This window comes from Nestor notabilis, unplaced genomic scaffold, assembly GCF_000696875.1.
Source record: "Nestor notabilis isolate BGI_N333 unplaced genomic scaffold, ASM69687v1 scaffold9343, whole genome shotgun sequence".
Taxonomy (NCBI): domain Eukaryota; kingdom Metazoa; phylum Chordata; class Aves; order Psittaciformes; family Psittacidae; genus Nestor; species Nestor notabilis.
Window position 1 is genome coordinate 14,673 of NW_009921501.1, and position 22,374 is coordinate 37,046.

Here is a 22,374-nt window from a genome sequence, read left to right on the forward strand (position 1 = left end):
CCAGAGTTGATGGCGTGGACCCACGCAGGACACCACCACTGTGCCTGGCAGCGTGGCCTGAAGACCATCAGCTACAAGATCTTTGATGCTGCTCCATGGCCTAGAGAGAGTTACACCAATTTTGTCTTAAATAAAAGCCATCCAGTGTTTGTCAGCTAACATGTCATGATGGACAGAAACGGCCACTTGGAGGGCTTTCTGAATGTGTGAGCCCCAAAACCAGCTCAGTGATTAACCATCACATAGCTGGAAAAAGACACTTAAAATAACACCCTCTTCCCCTTAGCAGCCCAGTCTGCCAGGACTGCCTCAATAGCCATATGGTGCACCTATCACTACAACCAGCAGATCCGGATAACAGCCAGGGACTGGCTTGCGGGAGGGAAGCAGGCCTTCCCTGTCACTTGTAATCTTCTCACATCCAGAGGCATCTTAAGTCCTTTCTAAACACGTTGATACTGCCTGAAATTCACTGAAAGAAACCCAGCCTTTGTTTGTGTTAACAGGATGAGAAAGTGCAAGGCTTCCTGTTATGTGTGTGTGACAGCTATAGATAAGCAGAGACCTCTGGACAGGAAATCCGCCCAACTTCTGCAGTGTGACTCGTCTGAAGCTTAGGAGCTCTTTTTAGATTGAAGCACCAACAGAATGAGACAGTGCTGGCCAGAAAATGGGGGACACGCTGGAGAAGAGCTCTGAGGAGCCCGAGATCTCCTTGGACAATGAGTGTTCAAGGAAAATGGGGGACCTAGTGGAAGTCTCAAGTGGTGAAAAGGTCAAGTTTGATGATACAGGTCTCTCCCTGGTGCTCCAGAATGGCCTGGAGAACCTTCGGCTTGAAAATTCCCTTACGGATGTCATCCTGTGTGTGGACAGCAGGGAATTCTCCTGTCACCGAGTGGTCCTTGCGGCAGCAAGCAATTATTTCAGGTAAGGCATGTAAGAAACACCCAATAACGTGACTGAGGTTTTACTTTGCTTCTTAGGCTTGAACTGTAGATCTTCAAGGAGCATAAACCGGGTGCTAAATTCTACAAATCTGCAGTGAATCTGTAATTCCTGACACCTTTCAGCTCTTTGAAAGTTGGAGGCTTAAATAAGGCAGGTGCCAAGTTGTGGATTTGCCGGAGTTCTGATACTGGCACTCAGCAAGTCCGCTGGAGGCATGCAAAGAAACAGAGAATAGCTGGCAAACAAGTGGGTGAGAAAATGTTGTTGTAACCAGGTATCTGTAGCCCCTGGTATTGTCCCTTCAGGGTTCAGGCAAAGAGGAATGTTCATTCAGATCACACAGTATTTTTACTGAGATAGGAGTGGGTTTGTGAAACTTGATAAACCTATTACCACTCTGTGGCAAAAATACGTATTGCATAAAATTGTTGAGGAGGAAAGAGAAGGAATTTTCAGTCTTTCCTAGGGTTACCAACAATTAATTGCATTGGAAAATATCTTCTTGAAAGCAGTTTTACCATTTCACCCTCTCCTTCTGGTCCTCTTGAGTTTTTAATTCAGTATTATTACAGTAGTCTGAGACTACTGGCCACCAAGAACAGATTTGAGACAGACAGGGGAACTCGGTGTCATTTTTAACACAGATCTTCCATTATAATTTAGATAGTTACATCTGCATGGCTGTGATCTTTTTTTAACTGCTAGAGTGGTCAGATGACTGAATAGCTACAGAGGAAACACGAGAAAAAAGAACCTGTGACCACTTGTGACATGGGCAGAAAGCTAATTTTAACGGAGTCTGGTAAGCTTTGCTGGTAGTGCCTGGAAGAAAAGTTCTCTTTCATCATCTCATAATAATCTCTGTGAATATATGGAGATAGGAGTTATTTCTACAGCTAGACTAGATACATTGCACATGCGAAAACGTGCAACTGAAAGCAGAGATGCCCAAATATTTCTTACCAGCATTGTAGTGCAGAAAGGAGAGCAGATGCTCAAATTACAATCAGAATTACCATAATGATACTTTGACAAAAGAAAGAAACAAGTCCTTTTCTGCTGAGGTGCTGCAGTCAGAAGGAACTTCAACAGCTTAAAACAGGCAAGAAAGTTTTCTGATAACTATTGTTTGTCATTTTTCCACTTAAGCTTCTGCCCGTCCCTTTAAAGAGAGGAGGATACCCGGCTGGAGGTCATCTCACCCCAAGGCAATTGCACATGTGCTAGGGTCTGCCTACCTGCTCTACGAGTTGAGATTTATTATATCACGCTGTCTGCCTGTCTGTTAGTGCCTCTTGTCATGACTCTTTGGGTTCGTTTCAGTCACATTTGGCAGAGGGTGGAAATCCCAGAATCTTCAAAATCAAATCTTCAAATCTTCAGAAGCTCATACAAGTCTGATGGAAATCTGCAGGTAGGCAGAGGAGAGGTGCCAGGACTGAGATCCTGTGGTGCACAGCTGGGTAAGGAGCACCGTGTCCTGGGCAGCTAACACATGCAGTGCCCAGAACCAGCCAAAGCACAGAGCTGAGTGTCCCGAGAGGGACAGTGAAATGTGCGTGAGAGGAATAATGAGAGAGAATGGAGGGCTCAGGAAGAGGAAGCTGAGGTTACTGTGAAGAAGGAAAGGAGGACACAAGTCTGCAGAGAACTGAGCTGATGTAGTTCTGCTACTCACAAAGCGTCTTGCTTCATCTTGCCGTAATTCACTAGAAGCTGCACGGGCCCAAAGAAAGAAGAAATTCTTAAATCATACTATTCCTGTGAGTACTTCCCATGCTGTTACAGGGCCTCTAACACCCACACACGGGAGCAAAGCAAGGGGACCCTGTGAGCCATGGGCTTCATTCCCCTACAACAGCATGTTACACAACCCCCTTCCTGAACGTTGGGTGCCATAATGCAAGCAGCTGACTTAAACACAGTTAAAGTTACCACCTTCTAGTCATAGAATCATAGAGTGGTTTGGGTTGGAAAGGACCTTAAAGCTCATCCAGTTCCAACCCCCTGTCACAGGCAGGGACACCTTCCACTAGAGCAGATTGCCCCAAGCCCCTGTGTCCAACCTGGCCTTGAACACTGCCAGGGATGGGGCAGCCACAGATTCTTGGGCACCACGTGGGCACCCTGTGCCAGCGCCTCCGCACCCTCACAGGGAAGAGCTTCTTTCTTATATCCAACCTAAATCTCCCCTGTTTAAGTTTGAACCCATTACCCCTTGTCCTATCACTACAGTCCCTCATGGAGAGTCCCGCTCCATCATCCTTGTAGGCCCTCTTCAGATACTGGAAGGCTGCTATGAGGTCTCCATGCACACAACTTTCTCAGCCTGTCTTCATACGGGAGGTGCCCCAGCCTTCTGATCATCCTCATGGCTCTCCTCTGGACTTGCTCCAGCAGTTCCATGTCCTTACGTCCTTCTTTCAGCACTGCTTGAGAGTAGACAGACTAGTACTTCTGACACGTCCTGCATCTACAGACGTAAAAGCATTTACCTGGATGAAGGTAACAAAGCAGACAGGAAATACAAGCTGACCAAGGTCGAGAGTAGTTCTTTACTCCCACACTGTCCAAAGTAGTGGGAGAATGGGGCTGGGAGGGGTCGAAGCAGTATTTCCCAAAGCGTCCTCAAACTGCAGCATGGTTGGTTGAAGTCAGGTTCATAATTCCAAACAAAAGCACTCCAGTGTGGGTGAGTGCTTAAGAAGTGCTTTACAAACTGCAACCCCTCACTTATTTAATTGAGATTTCTTCCTGGTTTTCTAATTTTATTAATTTTCAGATATCTAAATTTGGCCCTAGGCCCCCACTGCAGATCTGCATCTCTGAGAGTAAATGTTGGTTCAAAGGTTTAGTTTAGAATTACACAGGGACAGGAACCAGGGAAACAGACAATGAAATTAGTAGCCACATCTGAAGGATTTTGAGTCCTGGAGAAAATAATCGCACACCTCTCTGGGTAAGTACAGAAAGGTTGAGAAGCAGCATTTTAATCCCTAGACGAGAAGTTCAGCCTTTGCAGTCCTGAGTGATGTCAGGGTGTTCCCTCTCATCAGCACACAGGGTGAGAATGAGGTCTGCTCCATCTGAGCAGAAGGAAGGCCACAACAGGAGTCAGATCTCCTGGACAGTACTGCCCTATTCAGCCCTGCCACCTGCACAGAGAGGAGTGCTGGTGGGAGAGCCGGTGGGAGAGCACAGTGCTTTAGATGTGTGATTTCTGCAGGTTATAGCCTTGTTCCATGTATCCATACCCTGTGAGATCATAAGTGGATGGCAGCTGTAACACAAGTTCATAGATTAGGAGACAGATAGGTGAAAGCACTTTGACAAGACCCCTGTGCAAAGCTTCCACCAGAACCCCAAGGCCAGTTTTTGAGCAGCCCTGCAATGGTGTAACACTGGATATCTCTCACTGATACCCACCAAGCACTCTGTCTTTGCCTGAAGTGAGATCTCTCACCTCCCAGGCAGGGTTAGTTAAATTCAAGACTGTGGTCACCAGTTTAAGAGATAAAAAGAATGAGAGCAGACAACACCTGCATCCTACAATGGCCTATTTCTCATTGAGATGAAGCATTTGGCACCTATCAATCCCATGCAATTGAAAGGGCTGTTCTGTACAAACCTTCCTCTCCTTCCCAATGAGAAGTGGGTACTGAAGACTGTTCTTTTCAAAAGGCCACTTGCCTGCATGCCCCAGACACATATCATTCGACACTCCCAAAAGAAGAATCCCAGTCTTGTGCTCTCTCAAGGTAAGGAGCATTTTGTCTTAATGCCTTTCAAATACTGTGATTTCAGTGGCAGCAGAAACTGAACCACAGAGCAGAGCAGTGAATGAAAAACCTTTCATAGGCTGAGATGAGTGAAGGGAAAATGAGAATTTTGGCTGAACATCTTCTCTGGCAAGTAACATCTCTGCCCAAGTTTCCTGCTTCAAAGTCAGGTCTCTTTATCTAATAAGCAGTTTTATACATTGAGATAACCAATACCAGCTCTCTCTTGCTATAAAGTCTCTGGTGAGGCAAGGAACAGGTAGCTTTTAGAGCAACAAGCAGCTGGTATCTTCCATCCATTTGCCATTCACCATGCCTAACTGCTTAGCAATAAAAACTGTTTACATCTTGGTTCCAGGAAAATGTGTCAATCAGACAGCTTTATTCTGGCACCACTTTTACAAGAAAAGCATGGCCTAAGACTTTGGACCTATAGCCACTTCCCAGGTTACACTGTCCTGTCAACATCGTACATGACTAATAAAGAAGGGTTTGGCATGCAGGATAAAGAGCGCTTCTAATTACACTTAGATCTGCACATGTTTTCCACCAATGCAGTTACAAGTGGACTCAACGTGATCTGAATCTGTTGAGCCAGATTCCGAATGATGTCAAATCTCACTCTCTGCAGTGAACAAAACGGGAGCAATCAAATTCCTAAATAAGAACAAAAGCACTGGAAGAAATACTTAAAGCTATGCATTGGAAATGCAGATGAAGATGTGTGTGTTTGCCTTTCAGCTATCACAATGCAAAGTGGATTCACATAGCCCTTAGAGACATTTCTGATTTATATCCCACATGAAATATTTGACTAGTGCCAAAGTGTGGCGGCTGCCTTTCAAATGCATTATTATCCACCAAAGAAGAGGTGGTATAAACATGCATGAAATCACTTTATTCTGGCTAACTGTGGTTCCAATTAATGATTATTCAAGTACCTCTCTAGCCAAGAGGTACCAACTCTACAAGTACACCAGACGCTCCCAAACTTTAGCAGAAGAGAAGTCATCCTCTCAAACAGAAGACAATCCATAGGCCATTCTCTCCTGGCCCATCCCTTGTATTAATGGGGTCAAAGATATGCTGGGAAGCTTAGGGGTGAGGCTATCGCACACATGGACCTGGTCTAGCCCTCAGGGCTCAGTCTAAGCAGCGTTCTGCAGCTTGGAAGCACATGTATATTGACCTTGCCAAGGATTATGAAGTACATGTGCTAAGTGTTGAGGTATGGAGAATGGTTTGGGCTTAACGAGCTGGGCCTAGGAACAAAGAGTAAGGGTGTAAGAGGCCAGCAGGTGAGACACTACAACTGGTCTGCAACACCAATCCAGACACAGACCACCACTCAGGAGTGGTTCCAGGTGCCTTTGGCTGCCATGGAGCTCCAGGTCTACTGTAGAGCCCAGCTCTGGGGTATCCATCATATGTGTATGTTCTATCAAACTCGTGAGTAAAGAAATACGAAAGCAACAAAAGGATTTGCCTTGTTACTTTGCTACAGGACTAATTGCATAAAATATGAAGCAATCAGAGTATTCTGTGTTGAAATCTATATAACCAAATGTTTTCAGAATGCCTCATCCTGGCTGGGATGTGGTAAAAGATACATATTTTTATTTTCAGGGCCATGTTCTGCAATGATTTAAGAGAGAAATATGAAGAAAAGATCATACTTAAAGGAGTTGATGCAGAAACCATGAATATACTCTTGGACTACACCTACACCAGCAAGATGCTCATCACAAAGCAAAATGTACAGAAAGTCTTGGAAGCTGCCAGCCTCTTTCAGGTACAGATAAATGCACAGACCCAGTCTTGTTGCTCTAGCAACACCATATCTTACCCTGGCTAACACACTGCAAACTTCTCCGATTTTATGGGTTCTGGAAGCATTTTGCCTCATACTTACTGACACTGCAATACAAAGGGTTGTCATGCTGGGACAGTGCTCCAAAAGGTTCAGGTCAGCCTGCAAAGGCTGGTTGCCCTCCAGGCCAAAAGAGTTAGCGCACAGCGGCTGGCATGGCTGGCCAGAGCAGGAAGCTGACTTCGCCTCTCCCTCTCCGTTGCCTTGAGATGGAGGCTCACCAGCCAAAGTTAGCATCCTCCTTTGTAGGCCTCTACAAAGGGTTTTAGTCATGACCTGGGACTTTGTGGGAAGTCAGATTTAAGCAGTGTTACTCAGCCTTTGGTCCATGAGGTACTCACGTGCCCCGTAAATCACCTGTGAGGTCTACCAAATTACAGTCCCTGGTACCAACCTGCAAATTGCTAACAAATTGCAACCAGCACAACCTGCCATGTGCCAATATGTGTGTGTGTGTCCAGTCTTTTCATTACAGAAGGCAAAAAACCACCTGACTCCATAATCATCGTGGTTTAATAGGAACTTCAGATTCTTGAAACTTACATGTGAGGTTTTGCTCTGAAATGAAACTATGGCTTTTGGGGTAAAGGGAGCTGGTACTTGCTGTGGGGAGAGAAGGGAAAGTTATCACAAAGTAGTCCCCAAGGTAACTCAGAAAAGGTGGTGTTGCTTTAATGTTGCCGGCGGTCAGTGTACAGTATCTGACTGACATCTTCAAGCAGAACAATAACTGGTAGCACTCAAAGGTTACTTTTGGTTCAGTTTTATGACACTTTTCATTTTCTTCGGAATCTTTTTTCCTTAGGATCATTCCTCATGGTTTTGTTTTCTTTTCTGAAGCCATCGAAGTATAAACTTACATTTTTTCATTTCTCCTCCTGATTTTTCATTAAACTTAGGATTAAATTTGATTCCCAAGGCTTTAAGAAAACTATCAAACCCTGTTAGAGTAATGATAAATTCATAAGGGTGCCACAAGCAAAAAAGTAAACTACAAAACCCTAGAAAACCAGGAATGTTCAACTGAAAGCAAGTCTTACAGCAACTGTCTTGGATGCTATCGAGATTTATAAGGCCTTAAAGCCTCACATTATACATGGGTGAGATATTTGGCTGAAAATGTGTTTTGTGTAAAAGAAGACTTAGTATCTACTAGTGTTTTGCCAGCTTGTCTCTACTATTTATGCTGAAGAACAAACAGAAACAGCTGAAAGAGTCAAATGTTTTATTTCAATGTATCAACAGCTGAAAAGATTAATTCTGCAATTTACTGTAAGAAAACCACATTCCAAATAGAACTGTTTTATCTGACTAGCAGCAATTTTTGGCAGTGCTTCTTCTCAATCTCTCAGGCTTGACAAAGTAGCACAAAAGAACTTGCACAGTTCTAGGTATTCCAATATAGATACTCCACTTTTCTCTAGAAACTGTTTTTGAAAAGGCTTTATATACTTATGCCTTTCCTTAGCCCCTTCCAATAAGTTTTGACCAAATGCAGCCAAAACTGACAGCAGGAAGAGGTAGAATGCCATTCAGACAGAGCAGTGTGCTTTGTGCACAGAGGTTGTCTCCTGGGGAGGCAGGTTTGGAACAGGGAGCTGCTGAACAGCTAAGCCTCACCCTGAAGTGACCCAGACACGTATTTTTCCACCTAGAGCACAGTTGCAACATGAGTTCAACAGTCACCTCCTCTGTCTGGGTTGGCAGCTGCTCAGCCACCACGCTCACAAGGCTGGTGCCCACCTTGGATCTAGCCCAGCACCCTCTGCCACGTCCAAAGCACCTCCATCCATGTGTTTTCCTAAACCAGGCACTATAAGGAAAATACCTTGCCAGTTATCTGAAAACCATCCTATAGCCACTTAGCAGTGGACAGACAGAGTGGCTGTGGCTGGACAGTGCTTAGCTCCATGCCAGCTGTGCCAGCCAAGACAAGGTTTGATAATCACAGATTCACAGAACGGTTTGGGTTGGAAAAGACCTTTAAGATCATCTAGTTTCAACCTCCCTGCCATGGGCAGGGACATCTCACACTAGACCATGTCACCCAAGGCTCTGTCCAACCTGGCCCTGAACACTGCCAGGGTTGGAGCATTCACAACTTCCTAGGGCAACCCATTCCAGTGCCTCACCACCCTCACTGTGAAGAACTTCTTTCTTATATCTAACCTAAACTTCCCCTGTTTCAGTTTAAACCCATTACCCCTTGTCCTACCACTACAGTCAGAGCAGATGAAGCAGCAGCTCAGGGGTATCATCCTCCTGGGTGCTCTCCTGCGTCACCTGCTCTCATGGGACTGACTGAAGCATGCCCAGCAAGTCTGGGGGATTTTTGGGGGAGTTTTGTCTCTAAATGAAGGGTGCGGTGGGGTGACAGCGCAGCACGGGGATGAGGAGCAGCAACCCGGGAAAGTCCTGCTTTGACATGCTCCCGAGCGGTCCAACCTCTCCGGTTAGGCCCTTGGTGGGGATTGTTTCTCACACCCACAACTCGCAGTTCCGCATTCATCCGGCCACAAAATCAGCTACCCGGTGTGATCAGTGGGGCCTGCGTGGCCATTAGACCGTGGGAGAAACCCCTCTGCTCTCACCTTGTGAGTATCGCTCTTAGCAAGCCATGTATAAATAATTAGAGCACTCTGCAGGGACTAGGTTGTAGGATGGTGAGAACGTTGATTTGGGGTCTATTCCTGGACCTGTGGATGACTTGACGAGCAACCTTGGCAAATCCCAGATTTGCATGTTGTTACTGCTGACTTTTAAAGGGCTAATGCTTAACCTGCCTCAGGTCTGAGACTACCCAGTATTGACAAAGGCCTTCCAGATCCTCAAGGAAATGAACTGGTGAGTTTAAACTGTTAGCGTTGTGCCAGCTCAGAGGACAGGCACCGCAAGCAGGGCAGGCACTGAGTGCTGTGGCAGTCCCTGCTCATGGCAGGGGGGTTGGAACTAGATGATCTTAAGGTCCTTTCCACCCCTAACTATTCTATGATTCTGTGATTCTATATTTACATCACAACAGCAGCAACATATTGTGAGACCTCTCATACCCTTGATCATCAGGCAGTTGCATTTCTCTAAACCCTTGACCACATCTAAATGTAAAACAGGAACTGGGTAGTTTGTATGTGGCGTCTGCGATCGCTCAGCTCTGGTAAACAGTCTAAATGTGCCAACGTAACACCGTGGGGTCTGGAAGGTTCTACCCTAATTACTGAAACAAATCTACATAGGATAGTGTTTAAAAGTGTTTCGCTTCCTCTTTGCCCCTAAATTAGTGTTGTGCAACTTTTCCCAGTGGGGCAGAATGAGTTAAAATGGTTTGTTTGCTGACACTGGACTGAAAAAGGGACTCAAATAAACACAGACGGAAAGGCACAGTATTAGTTCTGACCCATCTGTCTCTATGTTGCTGTTTGCACTGCTCAGGGGCAAACCCAACATGAAATACTGATACACACAGGGGACAGAAAGCGAACGACAAAGCACTGTAACTTATCCGTTCTAACCCAAACTGGTTCCCAATTTCTGAATAATCACCAGCAACCCAGCTCACATCTTAATTCATGGCAAATGCCCCCAGGCATCTGTGGTCCAGGATCTGCACAGTTGGAATCCTCAGGTGCAGCTATTCTGCCAAGGAAATTAATGAGTGGTTACAATGCCCTATTGAACATAGCCAACGCCAACATGTAAAGTTCTTTGATTAAGCAGATTCTGTGTATAAAATGCACATCTGTGGGTTTTGGTGATGACAAGGAAAACAAAGGCCACTAAAACCTCCAAAGCCCCCCTGCCCCCCCCCCCAACAGACACTTGCCAGACAACCCTGGTTATCAGGCAACTCAAAGATTTGCTCATGGCCAGGGTCTTCCTACCACATACCCAGTACAGCACAGCATGCCCATACACTCAGGGGTGAGGTGGGGTGGGGGCTGTACTTTGGCCCAAACCTCCCAGAAGCTCAGCACTCATTTCCCACCACCCCTGCAAGGCCTCAGACACGTTCAGAGTTTGGGTGGTGAGAACATAAATGCAGACAGTGGAGCCACCTGCACTCCAAACCCAGACACCCTTCTAGCTGATGTAAACTGACATGCAAGATGAAGCAGGGTAAGCACATCTGAAGCCTGTGGACCTTATCTGTTCTTTGTAACTTCATGGTTGCTAGTGCTTTGAGATCTCACAGAGGGAAGGGGAAATGGTAGAAAACCTTTTACTTGAATGAAATAAAGTAAAATTCATGACTCTCACAGGTCATGTGTCCTGTGAGAGATAGGAAAATGAATAATATGGATGCAGAGGGAGAATAAAACAGTGGGAAGAAGACATTTTAATTTCAGACTTCAGATTCTGGGTGATACCTGCCCTCGTACGACCAATTTCATGTGCTGCAGTGCACATGGCTGCATGGGATCCAGCCTCAAAGATCCACAGCTCTCCTGTGATGTGGTCATACAAGTAACCACTCTGTGCTTACAACATGCCTTTTCTGTCCACAGTTCCTTCGCATGGTGGATGCTTGTGCCAGTTTTCTTACAGAGGCCCTCCAGCCGGAGAACTGTGTTGGCATCCTGAGGTTGGCTGATGCCCACTCCCTGCACAGCCTGAAGCAGCAAGTGCAGAACTACATTATCCAGAACTTCACCCAGGTCCTGAACTACGAGGAGTTCCTGGAGCTGCCGGCCGACATCCTCTGCAGCACGCTGAAGAGTGATGACCTCTATGTCACAGAAGAGGCCCAAGTGTTCGAAACTGTAATGAACTGGGTTCGTTACAAGGAGTCAGAAAGGTTTCCTCTCCTGCCCTATGTGCTGGAGAACGTCCGGCTGCCCCTCTTGGACCCCTGGTATTTCGTAGAGACTGTTGAAGCTGATCAACTCATCAGACAGTGTCCAGATGTCTTTCCTTTGCTCCAGGAAGCAAGAATGTACCATCTGTCAGGCAATGAGGTGAGTAAAAAAGGAAGGTAGGTGCTGCTATTTCTAAATGTCTCATGCTTCCGCTTAAAAATCCCATCGGAAGGAGCAGTACCATGAGGCAGAAAAAGGTACTCACGCCACAGTTTCACTAAGTGGTGCTACTGAAAGGTCAAGGTGTGCCGCAGCAGTTATCTTGCTGATTTAGAGAGTTTAGAAGCTTTTGGAATGTTGTTTGAAAGTGTACAGCTTTATGAACATCTGAGCTCAACCTTTCCTACACACAGTGAAAGACTCCAGGTGACTTCCCTAGTAAAAAAGCAAACAGTGGTAGTCCTGACACCTCACCCTCTTGGCTATTATTTCAAGCCTAAGAAAGGAAGACTAATTTTCCCACTAAACTGTACCACAATCTGTAATGACTCTTTCAATCTGAATATGTAATGTCTCCATCTGTTACACGTGGCAGTGGGGTGAAATGTTTCAGAAAGAATCTCCCTTGAAGAAGACAGTCTCTTCCCAGAGGAGAGGTCTGACTATCTTCCTCATATGCAGAGGTCCCTGCACTCAAAGAGACGGGTTCATCCTGACATCCAGTTAAGTCTTGTGCTGCCCGCTCAAGGTAGGCGGTGGTGGGTCTCCACTTCTTCAAATGCCTGTCCTCTTTGGCAAGTTAGGTATCAGTCACATGTCCTGGCCCACAATATGGGGTAGAGGGGAAAGCCACCATAGGTCACATTTCACAACAGGAGCAAAGGTATGTGAGCGTGTGAGGAAACGTGTGCCTCCTCAGTCAGAGAGTCAGAAGAAGGCAGGAGGCCTCAGGAGTGGATCCATCGCTAACACTGGATGTGTCACTGGCAGGGGGGCAGAGACCAAGGGCTCTTTGTGCCACTGACTGCATAAGACAGTACGTGATGACCTGGGGCAGTGCCAGCCAGTCTGGTGGGAACTTGTTGAGGAAGCCTTGCCCCACTCAGCAGCACTGTCAGGTCCACGTGGGGTAGATAAAGGGAGTGTTGCTCAGGGTTGAACACTCATGACACTCACCTTCAAAGGGGCTGATGCCTCGCGGTGGTAACAGATGGGTTAAAAACAGAACTCTGAAACCCAGCAGGTTCTGGGACAAATGTTCTGTTTTAAATTAAAATAATTTGCTAAACACAGGGAAAATGCAAGAGTGGTGTCTGTGTAAATATTATTTTTTAATATAGATACATTATGCCAATTTATAGAAACATGTTAAAAGTAGAAAGAGGAGTAAAACTAGAAGCAAGCTGCTACTGTCACAGCGTTTAACCTCTGGGTCCACAGACTGCTTCGCTGGGGCAAGCAGAAGGTAACTGCAATTTCTGCAGAGAAGTGCAGACCTCTCCCAGCAGACTTTGGGGGTGTGCAAATTGGCAAATGCCTGATGATACAGCATAAGCAGAGGAATAGCCATGCCTTTTACACTGCATTTCTTCCAGTATGGGGTATTGGGGAACATAAAGAAGGTTATTCCTTCAGTCCTTCAGCACAGAGCTGGCATATCTCAGGACACTAATGCACTCATTTCCACTTGCTGGCAAGTATTTCCACTAAGCAGAACACAAGTTTCCAAGCAGCTCCTGCGTTCTTTGCTCCTGGTGCACATCTACCCAGGAGCTGACTTATTCCCATGTCCCTGAAACAAAGACCTGATAAATAAACTGAGCCAACAGGCAGTAAATTAGAGCTAACCATGTTTCAGAGCCTGGCTTTAAGCAAATCTTCTAATTTGGGCTTAAGATAAGGTTTATAAACAAAGAAAAAATAAAAAAACCCCAAACCACAGTTGAGAATTGTCACTGCTTTGACACTTTAACGTATCTCTGCAGGACAAATAATGTGAGAGCTTATTCTCCTACCCCAGTGGGTAGGAAAAAGCAACCAAGTCCAGTGTTGGAGAAATCCTGCTGAAAAAACCTCTACTGAACGCTGCCAGGATGCTTTCAGGCTTTCTACTTAGAAAACATTTGATAATTGGCTCAGGTGATGTAACCCAGTCGGGATTTGCAAAGGAAGTAATTGGAATAAAGATCACCAGACCTTTCTGTAATTGCAGGTGTAAGTGCCCTGTGTACTCACCCTGTCTCGCTTGCATTTAGATTATTACAGAAAGAACCAAGCCCAGGATGCACGAGTTCCAGTCTGAGGTGTTTATGATCATAGGGGGCTGTACAAAAGATGAGAAGTTTGTAGCAGAAGTGACTTGCCTGGATCCTTTGAGGCGAAGCCGCCTGGAAGTAGCCAAATTACCAACCACAGAGCAGGAGACGGAGAATGAGACTAAGAAATGGGTGGAGTTTGCATGCATTACGCTAAAAAATGAAGTCTACATATCGGGTAAGGAACAAGGCTTTGGGAGTGGAAGAGGGGAGCAGAGGGTTCTCACAATTGCTTCCAGCTTTTATTGGCATCACGATCAAGGCAGCTTTAGGAGAATTAAGCACTCGAGGTGTTCGCAATGCTTTGGCTTTGGACAGGCTCCAGAGAAGCACTGGATGTGCCTGAACGCTGCATTGCCTTGGTCTTAGCACAGGATTCCTTTTCAAACTATATTAATCTGTATGCATGGCTACCTGGGTGCAGCACCCTAAGCACTCAGTGACCGTGATCATGGAAGTGCCCCTGAGAAGAGCTTACCAAACATAACCCAAAGAATTATTGCTCCAGCATCTTCTTGTAACAAGTCCATTTGCAGCTCCACGTGGATAAGCAAAAGACTGCCAGAATTGGACTCATTCTGCAAGAACCAGTCAAGAACCTACAGAACTGTCACTGCTGGTTGGCTGCTACCTGAAAACTGCACTTTAAGGAGCACTTCAACAGCCATCAGGCAGGACTCCGAAAGTGCCCACTTGCTAATGGCAATATTGGCTGTCAAGGCTGGATGAAACCCAATGGTCCAGACACATAGCATGGGTCTGAACATCCCATTTGCAGGCCCTCAGCTTGAAGCTTAGGGGACGTATTTAACTTCCCACACAACTGCAGCTGAGTTCTATGTAGGGGTTTGATCCTGGAACTACAGTTTTTACTTTGACAATCAAAAAGGTTAAATTCAAGATTGACAGTCAGTTTGACAGCTGGTTTTGATGGCCTGTCAAAAACAAGTTTGATGAGCTCCTTCCAGAGGAAAAGCGACAGCAAGCTTTTAATCCCTGTCACTTCACAGTGACAATAATAGAGAGCAGTGCCTCCTTGGGCAGGATACTTTTCCTGCAAAACCATCCACCAGATTTTGTGCTCACTTAAGAGAGTAGAAAGGAGGAAGGAGGGCCAAGTGTGAATGCTTTGCTGAAGTATGAATAGTGATTCATTGCCTTTATTCATATATCTTCTGTTGCATTCTTTCCTTTGGGAATCCACATCTTTTTATTACCCCATTCCAATTTGAAGTTTATGAAATCTTTATCCTGGGATAAGAATTAGATTATTCCTTCCTTAGTTACAAATAAAGGAGGTTTTTCCTTTCAGCCCACCATAGGGAGTTTCTTTTTACTCTGGCAGCAGACCCTCTGTTAAAAATTAGCTGTAGAGGGGAACCTAAGTCAAACATCCCAAGTAGGGAACATCCCTCACACGTTCACACCCTTGAGTTGAGAGGTTTCTTTTCCATTTGCCTCTAATCTCTTACCCTTTCCTCTTTTTCAAGGTCATGGGCTTTTTGCTGGAGTTGAGAGGTCTCTTCTCTATTTGCCTTTAATCTCTTACCCTTTCCTCTTTTTCAGGGTCATAGGCTTTTTGCTTCATTTAATTTCTGACATTTTTTCCAGTGTCTCTTCTCTGCTTTTCTTTTATGGTCTATCCAGGCTGCTTTCAGGCCAGGCTAACACCTTCCCTGCTATGGTGAGTCTAAGCTGGCTTTCCTCTTGCTTCTGTTCTCACAAGTCCTCTTCCTTTTCTGCTTAATTTCATATCTTTGATTCCATCTCCCCATTCCCTCTTAGCCTTTCTCCTAATGACCTTTTTACCCTTTCCCACCTAAATAAAAGTCTGAGGGGACCAAAGTCATTAGTAGTTTCTTTTCATCTAAACCAAATTAGTAGCGTCTCAATCCTGATTAAACATCTGCCTCCTCCTGCATGTCCATCTACTCTTCTTTTCTTTCTTGTAGCAACTGTGACCTGGTTCTTTTCTAACTTGACTTGCATCTTTTCTACATTGTTCTCCCCTCCCATGTGCTCACTCCTTCAGTGTCTTGGTACAGTTTGGCATCTTGCCTGCTCTTTCAGCATCTGAGATATAAGAAAATCCTTTGCACAAGATTATGACTACTTTTAGATCATGATTTCCCTGAACAGTTTAAATGCTTTGAAACACTGCATTTGTAGTGTAACTGAAAATGACACGAATTATCACTCAACATTCTGTTACTTTTACTAATTTAGTTGCATTTCTTCCTCAAATTAGAAAGAACTGTGGTCTAGAGAAAGAACAGAAACAAGATAAGCCTCCAGTTCTCACAAAAATCTCTCCCTGTCCCCTGATGTGCCTGGTCTAGCTCAGGCTCTTACCAGAGTTCCAGCCTGTGCAGGAAAGAACAAGCTCATGTGAAAGGGAAATTTCAAGGGAGGGTAAGGGGAACACCTGCAGTCTCTCAGCCCCATTGTAATCATGAATGCTGCATTCAGGCCTGTCAGCCACTTCAGCTATTTGAGTGCAAATAAAATTCGACACATACATGTGAAAAATACTGAGACAAAAGCATTAGAAACGACTCTTTCTAGCATGCTAATTCTCTCCTATTCAATCTGCTGTTTGGCCCAGAGATGAGCTCCATCAGTTTGCAGTGATCTGGCTGCAGTACGGAATACCAATGAAGGCAGACACTTTCTCAATGGAATATGAATTCTCTTTTCAGTATATTCACCAGTGAAGCAAATGTTTAATAAGGTTGCAGGTGATAGAATAAGCTACTCAGTGTGGTTTCAGGCTTAACTAGATCCATTCATATTGCATTTACACCAAAAATGATATGCAAACGAAAGTCTTGTTTAAAATACTGCTCTCTGCCTGAGTAAAGATTCACTTGCAAGTCAGCTCTAGAATAAGTCTGCAGGGTCCAGTTCTGATCTTCAGTCTATAAATATGAATCACATCCAAGTCAGTGGATAAAGAGACCAGCAGGAGAGGTACAAAAATTAGAGCCCAGCCATATGGTCCCAAGGTTGAATAGTAAAACTAACATGTCACGCAGGACTACTGTTGATAGGAGTTCAGAGTCAAGTCTTTTATTTTACCATGTAAACCACTAGCTGGTAGATGCAGCTGACTGGATCTACCCTGCACAAACTGGCAGTTCCCAAGTGCAGGCCTGTCCTCACGGTATTTGGCTCTACCAGCTGCAGCATCCTCCACTATCTTGTTTAAATCATGTTTATTTGTCACTTGGCAGCATTCTGCAAAGCCCTGTTGGTGCACCAAAATCACCTGCAGATCCCCAAGCTGTGTGTGATTGGTCATTCACTTGGTATTAAAATGAAAGTGGTTGTGGTCTGGTAAAGTGAGGAACAGTGATTTATCTTTACTGAATATTTGGTTGTATAAATTGTTCAGAGTTTCCTTCACTATTCAGTAAACTAAACATAGAACTTTTCTTGTGGTATAACAGGGCCAAGCCATTGATGTAGGGAATTAAGGTGCTAACAGTAAGTAACAGTGACATATTTTCTATTGTGAGAGAACATTTTAGAATGTTAACATATGGAGATTTTGAGTAGATACAAGCTGTGCTATCATATTTACATGTGTCATGTACACTGCAGGTGGCAAAGAAACAAAACATGATGTCTGGAAATACAACGCCTCCATCAACAAATGGATACAAATTGAGTATCTAAACATTGGGCGATGGAGGCATAAAATGGCTGTGTTGGGTGGCAAAGTCTATGTCATTGGTGGGTTTGATGGCATGCAGAGAATCAACAGTATGGAAGCATACGATCCCTTTCATAACTGCTGGTCGGAGGTAAGGTGCTGAATCACATAACATTGTACCCATTTGGAACACTTTAATCAAAAAATGTTAGGGCTTTGAACCATAAAAATGAACAAGACAGGATCAAGTACAATTCTTTTAAGTATTTCTGGTCTGTAAAAACCCTAAATATTTTTTCTATAGGAATGCATGTCCTTCAGAAAGTAAAAGTCACAGGACTGCCTGCCAAACATTGCCTGGGAGACATCTAATGCCAAACTTCCCTTTTCTTAGTTGGCTTTTAAAGCTACTAGTCCATAAATCAGTGAGAAAGCACAGAGCACAGGCTGAAAACTACTGCTCTGATACTGTATCTATATCTATACCCGTATATCTATAAAATGTGCATATCAACCTGTGCATTATATACAGGTTTAGGTTATACATTAAAGTTGAAAGTACAGGTTCCAAGGTAAATAGGATGGAAGAAGAAACATTTTCACTTTAAGCAATGAGAAGAGAGCGTTAGGCAGCCAATAATCCATGAAAGTAATGAGATTAGGCATCATAATGGGAGATACAAGCCCTAGATTTTAGGGGATGCAAAGCAATGCAGAGGAATCTAACAATTACTGTTGCAAGTACAAAGATCAGAATGAACAAGTTTCTTACGTTTTTTTTTTTTCAATGCTTGTAAGTATGTAAAGGAGATTTTGGGCATTTCTGACATTTCCTAGCTTTTGAATTGTTGATAATGTAATTTTAATAATAGCATTTAAAATAATGATAGCATTTTTATTAAGGGTTTTACGGTCTTCAGAAAAAGCTGAAACATACTTATCCCTTATCCCTCAAAACGTCATCTTCTGAACCCTGCTGATCATCTTAAAAGGGATGTCTCACTTAAAATTCAGCAGGCTCCCACCCCGTAGGCATCAGTCCGACTACTTCGGAAGGTTACTAATGATTTTTTATGGTCATATAGGCTGCTCCTCTCATGGTCAATGTAAGCTCCTTTGCAGCAGCGAGCTACAAGAAGAAACTGTACGTGATTGGGGGAGGACCCAATGGGAAGCTGGCGACGGACAAGACTCAGTGCTATGACCCTGCAACCAACATGTGGAGCCTGAAAGCTGCCATGCCAGTAGAAGCCAAATGCATCAATGCTGCAAGTTTCCGGGACCACATTTATGTTGTGGGTAAGTGAAGCATTAATGGTCCTTCCCTCCAGACACCAGAGGGCTTGTTTCTGTTTGTTAGTTTTACTCACAAACGCTATGAATTGAATGGTCATCCGGTTCTTCCCATTAAGCTTAGTGGGGGATGAAAATCCAGCACAAACAGTAGTGAAGAGTCACCAAGTCAAACTCCCTGTTAGCATGGTAGGTGTCTTGGAAAGCTGGAGCTAGCCCAGACACAGCTTAAAGTCATCCAAAGGTGTCTTTATAGCAACAAGGGTATGACCTCATGGCTACATCATGTCACATAAGGGGCATTACATAGCCCACTGCATACAGGATTTATGTAGGGATATTAGTACTAGGAGTAGGTCATGGGAGCAGAGCGACTGAGCGACTGATACCCAGATCTCTTCACTAGGTCACACTTGGGGTTAATTCAGTCATTTGCCGTAATTGGAAGCAAAGATGGAAGAACAAGAGTTTAATGGTGGTGAGCTGAACTGTGGAGGGAGCAGGGTGCCTGCACACATCTCCAGATGGCACTGGAAGGACCAAAAAAAGGAAAGAGGAACATTTGTTTCCAAACATGAGCTCTGAAGTTTCCCCTCCCTCTCTCAGCCTTTGTGCAGGAGATTTATCACTTGCGGTATAATCAATCTTGCGCTGAGCGAGGGTTGGCATAAAGCCAGAGTATCATCAAGTAATAAATGGTGCTCTGAAGGGAGATTTATAATCTGCATGTCTGTGCATACATATAGATGCATGTAAATACCTTGTGCTTCTCCTCAGCACAGGATTGACCTCACCCTTTTTGTACAGCATGACAGACAGAAGAAGGAGGCATGACTTATGGTCTAGCTGATACAACTCCTGATAAAAATTGACACAATACTCACGTTACATTCATTCAGCATCTCTCAGACAGGAATATCCACCAGTAAACCTATAGTTTACCTATCTGAGAGACAAATCTAGTTCAATTGGATAGAAATCAGCCCCACCTGAAGTTTAAAAGATAAAAGAACATTTGGTTACTGCATCCAAAGCAATCAAATTACCCAGACCAATGAATTACCAACTCCCTGATGAATCACTGTAACTAACAATGTGTATGTTTTCAGTCTGCTCCAATTGGGAAATAAAACTTGCTTAAGTCACCTTACAATGACTTGATCATCCCTTCAGTACTGGGCTAGTATTGCCAAAACCAGCAGCTTTTGCTGTAACTACAACAGGTAAATGCTCCCTTTGCTGGCAGGCAGGATCACAAGCATTGTTGCATCTCATCAGTAAGACCATGGCTTCAAGGTTTCCCCAACCCTATTCTATACAGCTGCTATAGAAAACACATCAGTCCCTGCAAAATTTCAGAGTAAGAACCATTTGGCTGTTGGTACTCTTAGGATAGAATGTATTTCCATAGCCTTTCTTAAGTATTTCAAGATAAAAGGACCCTGCAAAATGGGAAAAGATGCGCAAAAGGTTTCAAGAATGACTGCAGATTTGGGAAACATGGGGAAACGGAAGGTCACTCTCTGTTTAGCATACCCATGTGAAAAGTATTGGTTCAGTCTGACAAACCCCTAAATGAGGAAGGGGCTTTTGGAAACAGCCAGCCCCAGGCAGAAGGACACTGAAGTTAAGAGGACTCAGTGAAAAAGTCATGTACCCATTTCTACAGCTGACCACATCCAGTCCTTCATGGTCGAAGCTCTTTTAACCAAGACTGTACTTTTCTGAAGTTGTATCCTTAGCTAAAGCAGCAGGTCTGAGAAAGGTCTGTGGCTGGGTGCACTGTGGTCACACTGCATAACCACAGCAGTTTGTTCTGGCCTTAAATTCCACAGCCTTATGAACAATAAGTGGCCTTCTGAGGATCTGGCTTTCCAAACAATACAGTATCCTGTGACCTTGCTTTTTTTTTTAGCTTTGGGGCATAAATCATTCTTACACCTGTCAGGATTGGAGCCTTGTTGAAGTGGGTGTTTTAGTTAAAACCTCTTACAAGAATGGCCAGTGCAAACTGATATCCATTTCCTCTGCAGGTGGGGCAATGAAAGCACTCTACTCCTACAGCCCCCAGGAAGACACATGGTGCCTGGTCACTCAGTTCACCCATGAGAGAGCCAGCTGTGGGATTTCTCCTTGCAACAACAAGCTGTTTATCACTGGGGGCCGAGACGAAAAGAACGAAGTCATTGCGACAGTGCTGTGCTGGGACCCTGAAACTCAGAAGCTGACTGAGGAGTGTGTCCTGCCTCGGGGGGTGTCTCATCACGGGAGTGTTACCCTCAGGAAGTCTTACACGCACCGTAGGATTGTGCCCGGGGCAGTTTCTGTCTGACCGCAGGAGAACTGTGAAGGAACCCAATACCTCCAATGCCCCTGTGGCACAGACTGCAATGATGTGTTTTTTTAGCTTCAGGTAGCAATGTGTAGAAATAGTGTCACTGGGGTCCTGTGGGGAGTATGTGTATATGTGCTCAGTCCTTGCATTTCCTCTGTACAGTATATCCTTAAATTATCTCCATTCCTTCCCCCCACAGAAAAACAAAGGGACCAGCTGTAGTTTACTCCTGCCAACACAATACCTCCAATCAGGCAAAGAAATGTGACGTGTAGCTGGGAAATTTAATTCCCAGCTCTGTCTGTTCTGTGCTTGAACTGGCTCGGCCTGGTCCTGAAATTAGTTCAACTATTTATTGTATTAAGTTGGATTTGCAGCACCTACTAGTGAAAAAGAGAAGATGCTTTTGGAATGAAAGATTTGTAACTTCAATGAAACGCACTGCAGTTTCCTCCAAAGCTGTGCTTTTTCCAGTGGTTGGCATGTTAGTTTAAGTTAAAAATGGTTTGTTTGTTTGTTTTTTTTGTTTGTTTGCTTGAAGATACTTTGTTAGTTTTTCAGTTCTGCGTGACCAAAAACATCCATCTCGGTTTGCAAACGTTGCTACAGATGAACACAAATTTGGTTCCACTGAACATTCATTGTAGCTGTTTTCTAATAAAGCAGACCAAACAGACCTGATGGTCTGACAGAGTTTGGCGCGTTCAGCCTGGAGAAAGAAGGCTCCGGAGAGACTTTAGAGAAGCTTCCAGTGCATAAAAGGGCTACAAGAAATCAGGAGAGGGGATTTTGACAAGGGCCTGTAGTGACAGGACAAGGGGGAATGGCTTTAACCTGACAGAGGTGAGATTTACATTAGACATTAGCAAGAAATTTTTCCCTGTGAGGATGGTGAGACACTGGCACAGGTGCCCACAGAAGCTGTGGCTGCCCCATCCCTGGCAGTGTTCAAGGCCAGGTTGGACACAGGGGCTTGGAGCAACCTGCTCTAGTGGAAGGTGTCCCTGCCCGTGGCAGGGGGTTGGAAGTGGATGAGCTTTAAGGTCCCTTCCAACCCAAACTTGTCTGGGATTCTAAAACCAAGTTTCCCTCTTATTGTATTCTGGGGTGCTTTACTCTTCTGCCTGAGAGGTTTTTTTCTCTCCCTGCCGCTGAACACAAATGCAATACCGGTGTCCCCGGCTGCTCGCACCCGTGCCTCCATCCCCACTGGGTGGCAGTGCGCTCTCAGGTTGTTTCTCACGGGTTTGGATTTCCTGGAATGCAAGCGGACAGAACAGCCTGTTGGAGAGAAAAACAGTTCCAGGTACTGTTCCCAGCCTGATTCCCGGGACCATCACATGCTGTACCAGAAGGGGCAAATGTTCAGCCGGGCAGGAGGGC

At 44.7% G+C, this 22,374-nt stretch overlaps 1 protein-coding gene across 1 annotated transcript; it reads left to right on the forward strand.

Moving 5' to 3' along the window:
• The first annotated feature begins 575 nt into the window (after positions 1-575).
• Positions 576-21,296, forward strand: KLHL6 (kelch-like family member 6). The gene is made up of 7 exons (XM_010011185.1): positions 576-930; positions 6,357-6,522; positions 11,103-11,552; positions 13,649-13,886; positions 17,312-17,514; positions 18,449-18,662; positions 20,690-21,296. The coding sequence occupies exons 1-7, from the start codon at positions 671-673 to the stop codon at positions 20,986-20,988; spliced, it is 1,830 nt and encodes a 609-aa protein (XP_010009487.1). The 5' UTR covers positions 576-670; the 3' UTR covers positions 20,989-21,296.
• The last annotated feature ends 1,078 nt before the right edge of the window (positions 21,297-22,374 follow it).